The sequence below is a fragment of the Centropristis striata genome, chromosome 10, assembly GCF_030273125.1.
Source record: "Centropristis striata isolate RG_2023a ecotype Rhode Island chromosome 10, C.striata_1.0, whole genome shotgun sequence".
Taxonomy (NCBI): domain Eukaryota; kingdom Metazoa; phylum Chordata; class Actinopteri; order Perciformes; family Serranidae; genus Centropristis; species Centropristis striata.
The window spans coordinates 10,542,654-10,559,698 of record NC_081526.1 but is presented as its reverse complement, the minus strand read 5'-3'; the positions used below and the strand labels follow the sequence as shown (position 1 = coordinate 10,559,698).

Here is a 17,045-nt window from a genome sequence, read left to right as displayed (position 1 = left end):
TACAAAAGGTTTTAACCCACTCACCTCCACCCCCACATGCACAACACCTCCGAGCGCCTGAGGATATCCTAATCACTCTGAGGACATTCCTGTTTTTAAAGGAAGGAGACAAGGCAATGAATCAGTTTCCAGCAAAGTATATTATACATTATAAGTAATGTATTCTCAATGTGGACATAGTTTAAAGGTTTATGTAGTTTTAACCTCTTAAAACCCACCTAGAGAGTCTGTTTTGTAAATATATATATATATTTTTTTACTGTAAAAAGTTCCCCCACCTCTTTTATAATTTTTTTGTTCACATTCTATCGAATTAAAGTGATACCAGAAGCTAAAAACTCCCTATCTCCCATACGATGGCACAAAGCACATTCTATTTATTGCTATTCAGATATTTATATATATACAAAATTTTGTTTTTTGAAAAAGTGTTACCAATATTTGGGGGAACAATAACAGGCTCCACATGCCATACATATTGAGCCATTTACATTTTTATAATCTTTACTGACAGCCTCTGTTGTCCTCTCCTCTCTGCTCTGTGTAAACAGCCTGCAGTTCAAATTTCACTGAATTTTTGTCATGTGACTCTTGGTCTCAGTCGAATAATTCATGGTTTTCCAGTTGCACTAAGGAGTGCAGAATTCAATTTTTTTAATTAGTTTTTACAGGATTTTGTTTGTGCAAATGGTTTGTTTTAGGTTTGATTTGAAACGAGACGTGAAGAATGAAATTATTTTGATGAGAGAACTATTTTAAGCTTAAGCTTTTACTGACAGAAGATTACAAAAAAACCCGTGATAGTTCTGTTTTAACGCCTTTATGCCTATGATAAATGGTGTCATTTTGGCAAAGAAAGCATGCCTTTCGAACCCGCTGGTAGGTTGTGGGGTTCAGTTAATTAGTGAGCTTCAGAACTGCTGGTAGGTGGATTTTCTTTTACTTCACACAGAGTCAGGCTTGGCAGGTTTCCCCCTGTTCCCAGTCGTTACGCGAGGTTAAACTAACCTGCTGCTGGCTGATATACATATTCAACAGACAAGCATCACAATGGTTTCAGTCATCACAATCTGTTAACTACTGTTTGCCTCATTCCTGCAGGATACAGCTGCAAGGCCTCATAAACTAAAAAGAACAGCATCTCTTCATTGGAACAATGATTCAGAGGAACAGGGTAAGGGTTTCCATCACTGTCGTCCATCATCTTACATAACCATCAGCACCACACCTCTCCTGACCCTGACATTACCTTCCTCGCAAAACACACATAGAACCGCAAGCCGTGGTTCCTTGAGCTGTAGTAACGGAGCTTTAAAACACAATTGTAGCTTAAATTTACTGTATATGATTGTCGTCAGGAAGGGAAAACACCTTAGGAATTAACTGGAATTAATTTTTCACAGTGATTAAGTAATTATTCAGATCCTTTACCTCGTCCTTTAACTGTGAAAATAATCCACTACAAGTAAAAGTCCAGCATTTAAGGTTAAACTTAAGTAAACATCAGGAAAATGTAATTCATGTATGTACTCCCTATGAGGTAATATTTCCCCTTTGATTGTTATATTAATATGTATTGTAGCATTAGAATATTATTACTCATGCCTTAATGTAAAGCAGGATTTTACTTGCGTAGTTGGTTGAGTTGGAGCTAATTTTGAACTAATGATTATTTTCTCCATCAATCGATTTTATTGTTTGGTTTGTGAAATATAGTGAAACTGTTTTGTCCAACCAAGAGTCCAAGCATTAACATTGTAGCTAACACATTATAATGTTATATACAATTATAATTATTAAAAGGAAAAGCAGCAAATCTTCACATTGAAGCTGGAACCGTGAAATGTTTAACATAAAATATGAGCGAAACAATCAAAGTAATCCAATTTATTTCCTGTTAATAGTTTTTGTTATGTGCAAAAGTTACTAGTAACATAAAGCTGTCAGATAGATGTAGTGGAGTAAAAAGGACAATATTTCTGTCTGAAATGCATTGATTGATTTTATAGTGGTGGAATGTAACTAAGTACATTTACTCAAGTGCTGTATTTAAGTAAAATTTTGAGTTACGTGTACTTTACTTGAGTATTTCCATATTATGTAACTTATACTTCTACTCCACTACATTTTGAGGCAAATACTGTACTTTTTACTCCACACTACACTACATTTATCTGCAAGCTTAAGTTACTTTTCAGGTCGAGATTTGAAAATGAAAAAATATGATAAATTTAAAATGAGCCCGATGTTTATAGATTAAACCACATAAAAGTTTATTAATAGTAAAAATGAGCCTTGACAACATCAACATGCTGCTTACATAAATGCATCAAAAATAATAATACAATAATATATTTGGAATATATAAAGGTTCATTCTAAATAAGGAGTACTTTTACTTGTGATACTTTAAGTACTTTTTGATGCTGATACTTTTGTACTTTTACCTCAGTAAGTTTAAAATGCAGGACTTTTACTTGTAGTGGAGTCATTTCACAGTGTGGTATTAGTACTTTTATTCAAGTAAGAGATGTGAATACTTCTTCCACCACTGCTGATTTTACAGTGTTATAAATTAATGTTGTCAAACTTTGTCTTCACATTTTCATAAAGCATGAGATTTTGTTGCTCCCACTTCTACTATTTTGCCAAGTTTAATGTCTGCAGTCTAGTCTGGCTCACTTAATAATGTAATTTAACCCAGTGCTTAATAATGGGAACTTCAGGGAAACAATTTTGGATTTCTGGGAGAAAACCCATCCCTGCGGGCTTGACCTTAAAAAAGAGGCAAACCCAAGTTGTAAATATGTGAGTGTCACTGTTTCCTTTTGTGTGTTTGCAGATGAGGAGGAGGAGCAGCTCCTCTCAGAGCTCGATGACTTGTCCTGGCTGAAGCGCAGGAAAAAGCGAGCAGTAAGTTTCTGATCTCACATCTCTCTGAAGTAATGCAACAAAGTTCACCCTCCCTTGAACTGTTTAAATTGAATAACTAAGAGAACATAAGAGAACATGGTCAAAGCCATAATGGATCCATAAAGAAACACTTCCTTTTTTGTGATCAATTATTTTTATTTTTATTTCCAAAAGAGAAGGGCATGAGACAAGTCAGAGACAGTAATACAACAAGTAACAAACAACTTCCCTTTACCCACCACCCCGAATACCCCCAGGATAGCGACATCCCCCTTCCCTTAATGTCCCAACAAGATCTCCTACGTTACATACACACTGCAAAAAAGGGGTGTCTAAAAACAAGATAAAAACAATAAATCTGAGATAATTTCACTTGACAAGATTTCTTAAATCAAGATTGTTAAATCTAGGGGCCCTTCTCTCGATCAATAAAGTCCAAAATGGCCAAAAAATATCTTTTAAAAAAGGAAACAAGATTGTTTAATCTATAAATAAGCATGTTGAACACTTAAAAAGAAATTAACTTTTAAAACAAGATAAATTATCTAATACTTCTAAATCTAAATTATTTTGTTTTATCTTGGTAAGAAACAAATAATTGTCAGTGCACTCTGCTTGGGCCAGTTCATCGCTGCTTGCAGCTTTAATTTATCTCATTTTAAGATTTTTTCCTTTTTTTAAGCGTTCAACATGCTTATTTCTAGATTTATTAATCGTAATTTAAAAAAATCTTGTCAAGTGAAATTTTCTGTCCATGCAGCAAGATAATTTCCTCAGATTTAGTGTTTTTATCATGTTTTTAGACACCTCGTTTTTGCAGCGTACAAGACCCAGAGAACATAGATCACAAACAGGCGAATGTATGATCTTCATGGAGTATCTCTTTCTTGGTGTCTTGATTAATATTCTTTGATGTTTCGTCTAAATTGTTCCTGACAAAAGAAAACACTTCCTGATTATTGTTCTTTTATTTTGCAGATGCCTCGCAGTATTTTTGAGGAGATGAAGTATTTGGAGATCATGATTGTCAGTGACCACAGTATGGTACGTTAACGAACAACTCTGCTTTTCTCTCACAAGAGGGAGCAGTGAACGTAGCATAATGTGATGTAATGAGTGAGCATGTCAAATCACTGCAGTTTATTTATCTTTGTGCTTTTTTCTTTGTGCCTGCAGTATAAACGACACAAGACCAAGCAGCACACGAGGAATTTTGCCAAGACAGTGGTGAACTTTGTAGATGGTGTGAGTAAACTCCTTTGTGTGTTTAATTTAGACCCTTTGAAGAATTCACATACAATCAGTGGTGGTCGACTTGAGTCAAAGTAATACAACACTGTGAAATTACTCCACTACAAGTAAAAGTCCAATCAGCATCAAAATGTACTTAAAGTATCAAAAGTAAAAGTACTTGTTTGGCAGAACGGCCCTACTCAGATTATTTTATATATTCAAAATATAATATTGATTATTATTGTCGATGCATTTATGTTCCCAGAGTTTTAATTTTCTCAAGGAAGATAAGGTTAAAATGTCTAATCACTTTAAATTTATAATGTTATTTTTCATTCAATGGTCTTTTTATTGATGACAAAGTATGTGTAAGACAATCACTGTACAGGAAGACATTTTTAGATTTTTTGTACAACATCCACCCATGACACAACACAACCTCCTGGCTTAAACATAGACATACATATACAGCCACTGACAAAAAATTGTAAATGGACATAGTAACAACCAAAAAGATGAAATACATGGAAGAAAAGCATGGAAGAAATAAATAAATGAAATAAAATAAAAGAAATAATAATAATTAAAATAATAATAATAATAATAATAAAATGTAAAAAATTAAATTAAAAAGGGGGGGGGGGGTATTCAGAAATTATTGTTGAGGGTTTCTCATAAAATACCAAGAAGGGGCGCCATATTTTGTAGAATTTGTTCTCCGATCATCGAATAGTGTATCTAATCTTCTCTAGATTCATGCAGGATATCATGTCAGTGATATCTGAGCCAATGTGTATAGGAAGGAGCTCATCGGGCTAGTAAAGAGGCAAAAGCTAGAAAGTTGAGCATAGCTTTAGGTACGTCCAAATCTGGAACAATGACAAAAATACAAGACAAGGGATTAGGCTCAATTCGATGATGAAGGATTTCTGATAACGCATGAAAAACCAATGTCCAAAAGTGACCTAAAGAATGACATGTCCAATACATGTGACAAAGTGAGGCAGGTGCACCTTTACTGTAGAATCTATCTCTAGGATTGGTTCACCGGTGGTTGAGCATCACCATGGTACATCGATAAGAATGTAGGAGGGACAACTGATGTTTCCGTTTAAGCCATTTATTGTCACTATGCACACATTGAGAGCAATAGGAGATGGTGAGGCTTGACGGTTATGGTTTTCTATAAATGATAAACAGAAAAACACACAAGAATTACAATACAGTTAACCAATATATAACATCACACTAAACAATTAGGTACCTATCAAACTATAAATATTAGTACTCTAACCAGGGGGGTTTGGGGTAGGCCTACCACTGCTGAAATTATAGAGTACTACATAACAAAGAAACATCCATTTAACAATTACATAACATAAGAAATTAAACATTCTCAATTAGGTTATAAGGATTCTTGCATTTCCTGAAGAGCTACAATTAAAAAATCATGTGCACTGCGCACTTACACACAATATTATGTCTGTAGTCTCAAGGCAAACAAACAAGATGATGATTATAGCATTTACCAATCTATACTGGTCAAACATTTAATCACATCCCAATCTACAAATAACCATTAAAGTACATCAACATATGAAGAAGCAGTTAACTCACTTTATCACGCACAACCATAGGTTTTGTATCTGAATCCCAGGGACAGAGGGCCCTCACATGCTGCTTCGTGTTGCTGCCAGCCAGAACAAAGGAAATGGGCGGTACATATAGAGTAGAGCATTAATTAGGAGTGAGTGAAGTCAGGTGAGAATGGGTGGAATCATGCCATGAATGTGGGTGGGGGGTAACTGGTTAGTATGGCTCTATTTTACATTTACATTTATCACACGTAGGATCAACACCAGGGTACATACATTTATAATGTTTTTTTGTTAAATCTCAACCTGAAAAGTTACTAAAGCTGTCAGCTAAATGTAGTGGAGTAAAAACTACAATATTTGCCTCAAAATGTAGTGTAGTAGAAGTATAAATTTACATACAAATGGAAATACTTTTAACGTAGTACAAGTCCTTCAAAATTGTACTTAAGTTCAGTACTTGAGTAAATGTACTTTGTTACATTCCACCACTGCATACAATTCATTGTTTTTTTATCAACTAATCCATCCGCATTTCTCGAGGAATATTGATCGATTTACCACTTCCAAGCTCTCAACAACTATTAGATGGATTGCCATGACATTAATACATTCATGGGGTGTTGCAAGATTACAAGAATGTCTTCAGTACTATACTTCATATTCATGAATACAGGTACATTTAAGGAACTTAAAATGTAAGGTTATTGTGTACTGTGGGTCCCCTGGGACCACCGTGCCACTGACAACGCCGCCTCGGCCCAGCGGAGTCTCAGCTGCAGTGGGACACAGAGCTTCAGAGAGCTGAGGATGAGAGTATGACAATAACATCCAAAGCACAAAACTCACTCTCAGTTGTTTCTGTGACACAAGAAATACAGAAAAAATAATTATACTAATACAAAAATCGACCTATAAGACGTCTTAGTTATGTGGAAAGTTATGTGACATAATGTTGGACATCTCTAACCCTGAGTTGTCCTTATTGGCAGTTGTGGAAGAAGTATTCAGATCCCTTACTTAAGTAAAAGTACTAATACCACACTGTGGAATTACTCCATTACAAATATAAGTCCTGCATTCAAAACTGCACTCAGATTGTTTTATATATTCCAAATATAGTATTGTATTATTATCATTATTATTATTATTATTATTATTGATGGATTTATGTAAGCAGCACTTTATTTTTGTCCAGGTAGGGCTAATTCTAACTACTTAATATGCTTTTATGTGGTTTAATGTATAAACATGCATAATCATTTAAAATGAATCACATTTTTCATGTTAAATCTCAACCTGAAAAGTCATTAAAACTGTCAGCTAAATGTAGTGGAGTAAAAAGTTCAATATTTGCCCCTAAATGTAGTGGAGTAGAGGTAAAATGTTACAGAAAATAAAAAATACTCAAGTAAAATACCTCAAAATTGTACTTGAGTAAATGTGCTTAGTTACATCCCACCACTGCTTATTGTATCATATTCTGTGTTGTCATTATGTGCATTAACCTGTTCCTCCTTTTTCCCCCAGTGTTCTGCGTCCCCTCATCTCTCCTCCTCAGACAGTACAGATTCAAATTCACACCCAGTGTTGTTCTCTCTCTCTCCCTCTCTCTCTCTCTGCCTTTCTTTGTTCCTCCCATTCACTGCACGCTTCACTCGCAGGTCTTCAAAGAGCAGCTACATACACGTGTGGTGCTCGTTGCTGTGGAAATCTGGACGGAAAAGGATCAGATCCCCGTCAGCGTGAGGCCGCTGGAGATGCTGCGGGATTTCTCCAAATACCGGGCGCAGAGCATCAAGCTCCATGCGGACACCGTGCAACTTTTCTCGCAAGTTCTTTATTCAAAACATGTTTCCATCAGCCTCCAGTCCATCTTCTTTAATAATAAACAGTCATGGAAAAAATTATTAGACCATTGTTTTCTTCAATTTCTTTTTCATTCTAATGCCTAAAGGTGCATTTGTTTGGACAAATATAATGATAACAACAAAATTAGCTCATAAGTTTAATTTAAGAGCTGATATATAGACATTTTCCGTGGTTTCTTTATAATGATTTTGGTTATTATCAACAAAAACATGGAAAATGTCTAGATATCAGCTCTTAAATTACACTCTTATGAGCTATTTTTGTTGTTATCATTATATTTGTCCAAACAAATGCATTAAATGTTTTAATGGCATTAAAATGAACAAAAAATTGAAGAAAACAAGGGCCTAATAATTTTTTCCATGACTGTAGATTTAAGCCAATATTTTAGCATGATTTGCAATATTTAGGTATTCTTTTAAGTTTCTAGCATTTCCTTGTATTTTGTTATTTACTATTTTATACTTTGTATAAAACATGTGGATGTTTACTTACTAGAAAGAGTTTTCAATTATTATATTTTTCTCTAACAAAACCGTATTTTGTTTGAATATAAAATTACAAACATGCATAGCAGAATACTCAAACTAAATGGTGTTAATACAAACACTCACACCTCAAAGTGTGTAGGCTGCAATGCTGCATAAAATTACCAAGATCTTAGTTTGATATCATTTCTGTCCAGCCTGATCCATGCTTTCTCAGAATATTTTCTCTGTATGTAACAAAAACATCACTGTGTCTTCAGAAGTAAATATTTATATAAGATATTGGGCCAGGTTCACTTTTTGACAGATCTAATCCTCTGTGATGTTTTTATCTTTCATCAGTTGTTCATGTCTGCCTCTTTGTCTCCCATCACTCTTGCAGAAATGTGACCTTCCACTACCGTAGAAGCAGCGCAGGATACTTTGGAGGCATGTGTTCTACGAGCCGAGGAGTCGGGGTCAATGAGGTCAGATTTGCTGTCTAACACATCTAAACATCACTCTGCATCACTCACACAGCCACCGCAGGTGAATAATGTACTCTCTCTGCTGTGTCCACAGTACGGCACCACCTGGGCCATGGCGGGATCTCTGTCCCAGAGCCTGGGTCAGAACCTGGGCATGCAGTGGGACCCGGCATCCAAGAGAAGTATACATGAAGCACACGTTGTTATCTCTAGACAACATCAGTAAAATCAAGGGATTATAAGGAAGGGAGGCTATTCAGAACCAGCAGCACAACGTTCAGATTATTCAAATCACAAAAACATATTTTTTCTTTTACCCCTTGTTGTATTTAGCCATGTAGATGTAGTTTTAGTAAAAGTTACTTTGGAGTAGGGCTGGGCGATATGGACCAAAAGTCATATCCTGATTTATTTAGGCTGAATATAGATATACGATATATTTCCCGATATTTTTTATCTCAGATTGAGAGCAGGTGTTCAGTCAAAGTCAAAGCCAAATATGGCATGTCACAAGTAGTTTTATTGGAACTGTTTATTTAAGTCAACATATATACTGTAAAACATAATAGCTCCACAAAGTGCACATTTAAATAAAAAATACCTTAAATGAAAATAGCCTATGAAATAAAATAGGCTAATCTTTTTCTTAAAAAAATATATTTATATGAGAAAAGAATAACAAACATTACAAAAGAACTAAATATGAGAAACCCTAGTGAGGGCGGCATTTATATATAAAGTTTTTTTTTTTTTTAATAACTATATTGATATATGCCATATGGTCCAATTCCATATCACATTTAAAAATATATTGATATATTTTTAATATCAATATATCGTCCAGCCCTACTTTGGACAAAAAAAATGTAATTTAATTTGCTGAGGTTTTGAGATACCATGCACTGAGACTTTGGTTATTTCCTTTTTTCCTTTTTTAATGTTTGGAGTAAAGTAGTTCCCATTAAAACAGCCGTCAGAGAAGATACATGGTGTTTTTTGGGTTGTTGTTTTTTTTTGCTTTGAGCATCAGAAATTATATTACCCTCCATTGCTTTGGCATGACAGCTTAAATCTTAAAACTTTAGCAAGTAAACTAAAACTTTTGGCATGGCTAGATTCCTCTGCTCGTAATTTGGATAATACGTTCTTTTTGTGTTTTGTGTCGTATCCTATAAGTAATTATTTTGCCTTAATGTAATGTTATCTACATGTGAAAATATGTACTTTTCTATGTGCTATTGCCCCCAGCTAAGTACTCTGTTCAATACTGGACCAATAAAAAAATGATTGTCCCCATTAGTTATTTCAACACAGAAACATGTGAAAATAGGGTCCATTTTGGAACTGTTTTTCACTAAAATTCCCTTTAAAGAGATGGCACCTATAAAACAAAAAGATGCCTTTCGACTGGAACAAACTGTCTCTTGTCAACTGTTCTCTGTGCCAGGAGTGACAGATGGAGAGTCAGATGCTCTGACTGTGTCAGAAAAAAGTGGTTCAAAAGTAGATTTAGTTTTCGTCGGGCTCGAGAAGGATGATTTATGCCGTAAGTTTTAAGATCACAGTGACTAACGAGGCAAAGTCAAAGTCGAACAGCTGCCATGTTTGAAGCTCGACCATCAAAGAAATTATTTTTATGGTCCCAAAACTGGCCGAACTTGAGAAGAGACGATGAATATGTCAAAATAGAAATGATTATGCTGAAAGCTTTGGAGATCAGGAGTTAAATCCGCCGATTAATGCCGATTCTGAAGCAGAATAACCATGTTCACATATTTGATTTGAATAGTTGTCCTTTTCTTTCTTTACATCTCTCTCACTGTCTGTTTCTATTGTTTTGTTTTTTGTCTTCTTTGTCTTGTTTGCAGAGGAATGTGGTTGTGTTGACACGTGGACTGGATGCATAATGGAGGACACTGGGTAATGTCCAGCATACCCCTGAGACACACACACATGAATAGAAAACCTTTGACATATGGAGACTTATGTAAGAATGGCATTTTTGGCAATTTGGTGGCAGGCACTTCTCTTCTGGAAGTTGCTAAGAAACCCCCTTATTTCCAATATGCCAGGGACATAGACATACATCCCCTGAATGCTCCAGGTCTCTAGTTTGTGGTTGTAAAATTGCATGAGGATGAGATAATCCTAGAGGCCACAACTGGTCATTTTATACAGGAAGGTCAAGGAATCCTACTATGGGGACTCACATCACACATGAATAAAACTGGGTTAATTGAAACCACAAAAGTGTCAGATTTCCAGTGATACCCAATTTTTGCAATGTTATTTCACCCCGAACAACCTATCACAGTTGCCACCCACTAGTTTTATACAATGCCAATATTTTAACACACTTCTAGAGTGTTAATTGTACTGTTCACACACCTACTGTTTTGTTTTTGTCTGCTTCCATTTTTATTTTGTTTCTTACAGTGCAAAAAATGGGTGTCTAAAAACAGGATAAAAACACTAAACCTGAGGGAAATTAACTTGCTGCATGGACAGATCATTTCATTTGACAAGATTTCTTGAATTAAGATTCTTAAATCTAGAAATAAGCATGTTGAAGACTTAAAAAAAAAAGAAATTACTCTTAAAACAAGATAAATTATCTAACACTTCTAAATCTAAGTTTTTCTTTTATCTTGGTAAGAACCGAATAGTTTGCAGTGTAGTTTCTGGGCTTTGCTGAATTGAGGACAAGGTTGCAGTGTGTTGAGAATGCAGTTTCATCGTATGGGAATGTAATTTTTCGCGAGACAGGGTAGACCCAAGGCACCACCATCATTGGCCGACACTTACAGTTCTTGTTAATTATCACCTCGTATTTTCTCTCCTCAGGGTGCAGCACCCACGGAAATTCTCCAAATGCAGCATCACAGACTACAAGGAGTTCCTTTTGAAAGGTGGAGGCTCTTGTCTGTTTAATAGGCCGACAAAGGTAAGACGCTCACAACTCTGACCCTGAACTGTCACAAATCTCACATGTCCACTCGACGCCTCACACCCTCCTGTTTTCTCCTGCTAGCTGTTCGAGGCGACAGAATGCGGTAATGGATTCGTGGAAGTGGGAGAGGAGTGCGACTGTGGAGCGAGAGCGGTGAGCAGTGGTGGAAGAAGTATTCAGATCTCTTACTTAAGTAGAAGTACTGATACAACACTGTAAAATTACTCCACTACAAATAAAAGTCCTGCATTGAAAACTTATTAAGTAAAAGTACAAAAGTATCAGCATCAAAATGTACTGAAAGTATCAAAAGTAAAAGTACTTGTTATGCAGAAGGCAGATTGTTATATATATTCCATATATATTATTGGATGATTATTATGATGCATTATGTATGCATAAAAGCATTATATTCTTAACACTTACTGTTTTGAAGTTTAATTTAAACAAATGTCACTTTAATCACTTTACTATCATATTTTTGTGTTAAATATTGACCTGAAAAGTAACTAAAGCTGTCAGCTAAATCTAGTGTAGTAAAAGTACAATATTTGCCTCAAAATGTAGTGGAGTAGAAGTATAAAGTTACACAAAATGGAAAAATTCAAGTTAAGTACAAGTACACTGCAAATGATTTGGTTCTAACCAAGTGTTAGATAATTTATCTTGTTTTAAGAGTTAATTTCTTTTTTTTAAGTGTTCAACATGCTTATTTCTAGATTTAAGAATCTTAATTCAAGAAATCTTGTCAAGTGAAATTATCTGTCCATGCAGCAAGATAGTTTCCCTCAGATTTAGTGTTTTTATCTTGTTTTTAGACACCCCTTTTTTGCAGTGTACCTCAAAACTGTACTTAAGTACAATACTTGAGTAAATGTACTTAGTTACTTTCCACCACTGGCGGTGAGCCTCTTTTACTGGAGAATGTACGGTCTGTTTGTTGTGCTCTGTTTGCTCAGATTCCTCTGTTTGTTTTCAGGAGTGCTACAAGGAATGCTGTAAGAAGTGTTCCCTCGCCAACGGGGCGCACTGCAGTGACGGCCCGTGCTGCAATAACACATGTTTGGTATGAGTTTGGTCTTTTCTAAAAGTTTCACAGCACAGAATATTTATTTATACCACTAACTTTAATCTTCTTTTCCTGCCAGTTTTATCCACGAGGTTACAGTTGTCGCTACGCTGTGAACGACTGTGACATCTCAGAGACGTGCTCTGGAGACTCTGGACAGGTGTTCTTCTGTTGCACTGACACATTTGTTTCGATTTCCAATAGGGCTGGGCGATATGGACCAAAAGTTATATCCCGATATATATTTAGGCTGAATATTGATATACAATTTATATCCCGATATTTTTAGCGCAAAGTGAGAGCAAATGTTCAGTCAAAGTCAAAGCCAAATGTGACATTTCACAAGTAGTTTTATTGAAACCGTTTATTTACCTGAACATAAATACTGTATTACAGGAGCACCTTTTTAAAAAAAAATCAAAGCTCCATAAAGTGTACCTTTAAATAAAACAATATCTTTAAAAATAAAAGTAGCCTATGAAATAAAATAGGCCAATCTTTTCCTAAAATAAATATATTTATATGAGAAAAGAAAAACAAACATTAAAAAAGAACTTAATATGACAAACCCTAGTAAGGGCAGAATTTATATATATAAAAAAAGGAAAAAAAATGTAACAATAAATGGATATATGCAATATGATCTAATTCCATATCACATTAAAAAATATATCGATATATTTTTTATATCGATATATCGCCAAGCCCTAATTTCAAACTTTTAATTCTTTGCATGTTTAAGATAATGTGCATGGTTAAAAAGAAGTGCTGGGTTTGTGTTTGCAGTGCCCTCCCAATCTTCATAAACAAGATGGCTACCTGTGCCAGGTAAACCAGGTACGCAGACCAAACATAGAAGAAGAGAAGTCATGCATCATGAACAGCAGTTTGGGAGCAGCTGAATGAGAATATATTTACCTTTTTATGTTCTTTCTGTCTGAAGGGCCGCTGCTACAACGGAGAGTGCAAGACCAGGGAAAACCAGTGTAAATACATCTGGGGGTCAAGTAAGATTAATATTCCTTTGGCTCATGTTTTTATTAGAGTATTATCATAAACAGACGCTGCATGAATAGAGACTTGCTGTAGCCGGTGTTATGCAGTTCACGCGTCCTCTCTTCCTCTCAGAGGCCGGAGGCTCCGAGAAGTTCTGCTACGAGAAGCTGAACACGGAGGGCACAGAGAAGGGCAACTGTGGAAAGGATGGAGAAAAATGGCTCCAGTGTAGCAAACAGTGAGTATCAAAGGGAGATAAATGCAATTAACCATGGCATTTTCTCCATACATGTGAGCACAACGGCAGCACTTGTTATGTTTCTCCATAGAGGCAGGGCTTGGGTTTTTCCTGATTTTCTTTTGTAACTAACAAAAGAGATTCATGTTGTTTTTTAAGCCAACCAAGAGAGGGCAACAGAGAGCTCATTGTTTACAGGAATGTTGTCCTGAGGGATGATTTCCACAAACTGACAAACATATTTAATGAGTTACTTTGATGAGACTCAAGTTTATTTATTGATTTACATTCACATTTCCATTTAAAATCATTCCTCAAAGTGCTTTACAGGGACATTTAAAGGCAAGGCAAGTTTATATATATAGCACATTTCAGCAACAAGGCAATTCAAAGTGCTTTACACAATAATTTAAGAGATAAGATAAGATATAATATAAGATATGACTTTATTTATCCCACATTGGGGAAATTTAGTTGTCACAGCAGCTAGATACAGACACATAGATATAGAAGACAGCAGAGAAAATAAATAAGAATATAAAAAATAAGACATATACAGTCATGGAAAAAATTATTAGACCACCCTTGTTTTCTTCAATTTATTGTGAATTTTAATGCTTTTAATTTTGATTAACGTTTTCTTGATAATAACCAAAATCATTATTAAGAAAACAGGTAAACAGAAGGTAAAATGTTGTATGAATTATTATTAAATATAATGAAATATTTCAAACAAAAATTAAATGGTTAAATAACTGTACCAGATGTGTTTAGACTGGATGAAAAGTGATTCAAAAGTGATGATAGATGAAGGAAGACATGAGAAGTGGATGATTGTACAGACTTCTCTCTCTCGTTTTTTTCAGCGATGTGTTCTGCGGTTACCTTTTGTGTTCCAACATTGGCCGCACTCCACGCATCGGCATGATGAAAGGAGAAGTCACGCCTGCCTCCTTCAACCATCAAGGCAGACTGGTAGACTGCAGGTCAACATGTGTTTCTATACACCACAACATGCTCATGTCCTGTTCTTGACATTTTCACTTTAATTCTCCACATGTGAGTTTTTGCTCCCTCCGCCTCTCCTCACCGTCCCTCTGTCCTTATCTTTCTCCTCCTCTCCCTCGCTGCAACCTGTCCTCACAGTGGTGGCCATGTCCTTTTGGATGATGATACTGATTTAGGCTACGTGGAGGATGGGACTCCCTGTGGGCCGTCGATGATGTGCCTTGACCGCAAGTGTCTGCCCATCCAGTCACTCAACATGAGCACCTGCCCGAGTGGACCTAATGGACAGGTGTGCTCTGCCCATGGGGTGAGTCCTGCTCTAAACTCTCCCTACATTTACACTCTGAGTGATGCCTGTATAATACATCCTGTTAAGCCTTGCTAGACCACGAAGAGCAATTGTACAATGTGAAGAATTACATGTATAAGTCACCTTGTTTTGCCAATTAACTGTTATTGGACCTTAAAAACTCGCCCTAATGAGACTTTCTAGGTTGCCCATAACAGTCGCTGGACTGATTTCTATGTTAAAGACCTGGGTTGGGACCAGAGACTGTATATAAATAATGGACGTAGTCACCATGACATCACCCATTGGTTTGTGGCCCGTTGGAAGCATCGAGTTCAGCGTTACACTCGTCGCCATCTTGTGTCGCCATCGCCATCGCCATTTTCGGAAACGGGTAGCAGACCATATTTGGACTGTGGAGGAGCGAGAGGGATCTGATCACTGACTACACGCCTCTCTACACCTCAACCTGACTGACAGAAGCCGCTGCTAATCCATGTTAGCATTAACAGGAGCATTAACTGGAATGTTCTTTTTTCGCTAGCAAAAAAACAAAAACAAAATGTATTACTTACCTCAGAAAACTGAACAGTGACTCACTAAAGTGAAAATACTGTGTGAAAGGGTCAAAGTTATGAGACCAAATCGGTAAAAATCCTTTTTTATATCTATATAACGTTATATATAACTTTATAGACACGTTGCCGTGGATACGCATTGTTCTGCTTCTCTCCTGATGACGGCTCGCCTTGTTAGTGACCTGTCAATCAAAGGTAGCCCCGCCCCAAATCATATGATTCTTTATCTTCTATTTTCTTCTAAATGGGGCCATTATTTGAACTATTAACATCAAATTGTCTTGAAGAAGATTTTTTACTAGCGATTGAGACCATAATGTTGTCCTAAAAAAAAAATCAGAGGTAATAAATCAAGTGAAAAGTTTTCTCATTTTGCATTGAAATGAATGGACAGAAATGTTTTTGCAGCCAAACTTAGCACCCCCTACTGGAATTTTCGGTAGAATGCAGCTTAAAGCACTTACTGGTTTGCCTCCAAGCTCAGACCCGGAGGTTGCTGCCTGGTTGGGACATTTCTGGGCTTCTGAGTGCCTCTTCTCAGCTTCCCTACAGCACCAACTCTTTGCAACGCTAACGTTAGCTTAGAAATGGGGTCCACTAACTTCAACAAACAACTGGCACCCGCCACCACAAAGAGTCCAAGAATTTTCCTCCCGTTTCAATATCTTCACCTTTTTTTGTGTGTTTATTTTTCAAGAGCAACGTCACTGCATCTGGGGTTAACACCAGCCGAGCGAAAGCCAGATGGTTTTCCAGGAATGATAATAGGCCGAAGCCAGACTGACACAGTGCTGTGGAGATTGGTCTGGCTATGTGAGATGAGGCTTTAGGAATGTGACTCTCATCAGCAGGTCATTCAATTCATGGAGGGTCCTTTTCAGTGGTGGAAAAAGTATTCAGATCCCTTACTTAGGTGAAAATACTAAAACCACACTGTGAAATTACTCCACTACAAGTCTAAGTCCTGCATTCTAAACTTACTTAAGAAAGTTAAGTAAAGTACAAGTATCAGCATCAAAATGTACTTAAATTATCACAAGTAAAAGTATTCATTATGCAGAATGGACCCACTCAGATTGTAATATATATTCTAAATATATTATTACACAATTTGTATTGATGCAATTATGCAAGCAGCGTTTTGATTTTGTAAATATTGGCTCATTTTAACTATTTAATATACTGTTATGAGGTTTAATTAAAAGAAACATCTTATCACTTTTAATTTATCATGATTTTCTTGTCAAAAGTAACTAAAGCTGTGAGCTAAATGTAGTGGAGTAAAAAGTACAATATTTACCTTAAAATGTAGTGAAGTATAAAGTTACATAAAATTAAAATAATCAAGTA

At 36.1% G+C, this 17,045-nt stretch overlaps 1 protein-coding gene and 1 long non-coding RNA gene across 4 annotated transcripts in view; one reads left to right on the top strand and one right to left on the bottom strand.

Moving 5' to 3' along the window:
* LOC131978802 (disintegrin and metalloproteinase domain-containing protein 23) overlaps nt 1–17,045 on the top strand; it is a 35,070-nt gene that overhangs the window by 10,698 nt on the left and 7,327 nt on the right. For all 3 annotated transcript variants that reach the window (XM_059342573.1, XM_059342574.1, XM_059342575.1), the window contains exons 7-23: nt 1,102–1,174; nt 2,842–2,912; nt 3,891–3,956; nt 4,089–4,157; nt 7,405–7,571; nt 8,483–8,567; nt 8,662–8,749; nt 10,436–10,487; nt 11,412–11,511; nt 11,599–11,670; nt 12,497–12,583; nt 12,666–12,746; nt 13,373–13,423; nt 13,530–13,593; nt 13,715–13,820; nt 14,687–14,806; nt 14,967–15,135. In XM_059342573.1, coding sequence (XP_059198556.1) covers nt 1,102–1,174; nt 2,842–2,912; nt 3,891–3,956; nt 4,089–4,157; nt 7,405–7,571; nt 8,483–8,567; nt 8,662–8,749; nt 10,436–10,487; nt 11,412–11,511; nt 11,599–11,670; nt 12,497–12,583; nt 12,666–12,746; nt 13,373–13,423; nt 13,530–13,593; nt 13,715–13,820; nt 14,687–14,806; nt 14,967–15,135 — 1,521 coding nt within the window. The remainder of the gene's footprint in view (nt 1–1,101; nt 1,175–2,841; nt 2,913–3,890; nt 3,957–4,088; nt 4,158–7,404; nt 7,572–8,482; nt 8,568–8,661; nt 8,750–10,435; nt 10,488–11,411; nt 11,512–11,598; nt 11,671–12,496; nt 12,584–12,665; nt 12,747–13,372; nt 13,424–13,529; nt 13,594–13,714; nt 13,821–14,686; nt 14,807–14,966; nt 15,136–17,045) is intronic.
* On the bottom strand, nt 5,250–5,852 carry LOC131978803 (uncharacterized). The gene is made up of 2 exons (XR_009395006.1): nt 5,763–5,852; nt 5,250–5,328 (listed from the first exon to the last, which is right to left on the bottom strand). It is a non-coding gene; the product is annotated as an uncharacterized LOC131978803 (long non-coding RNA).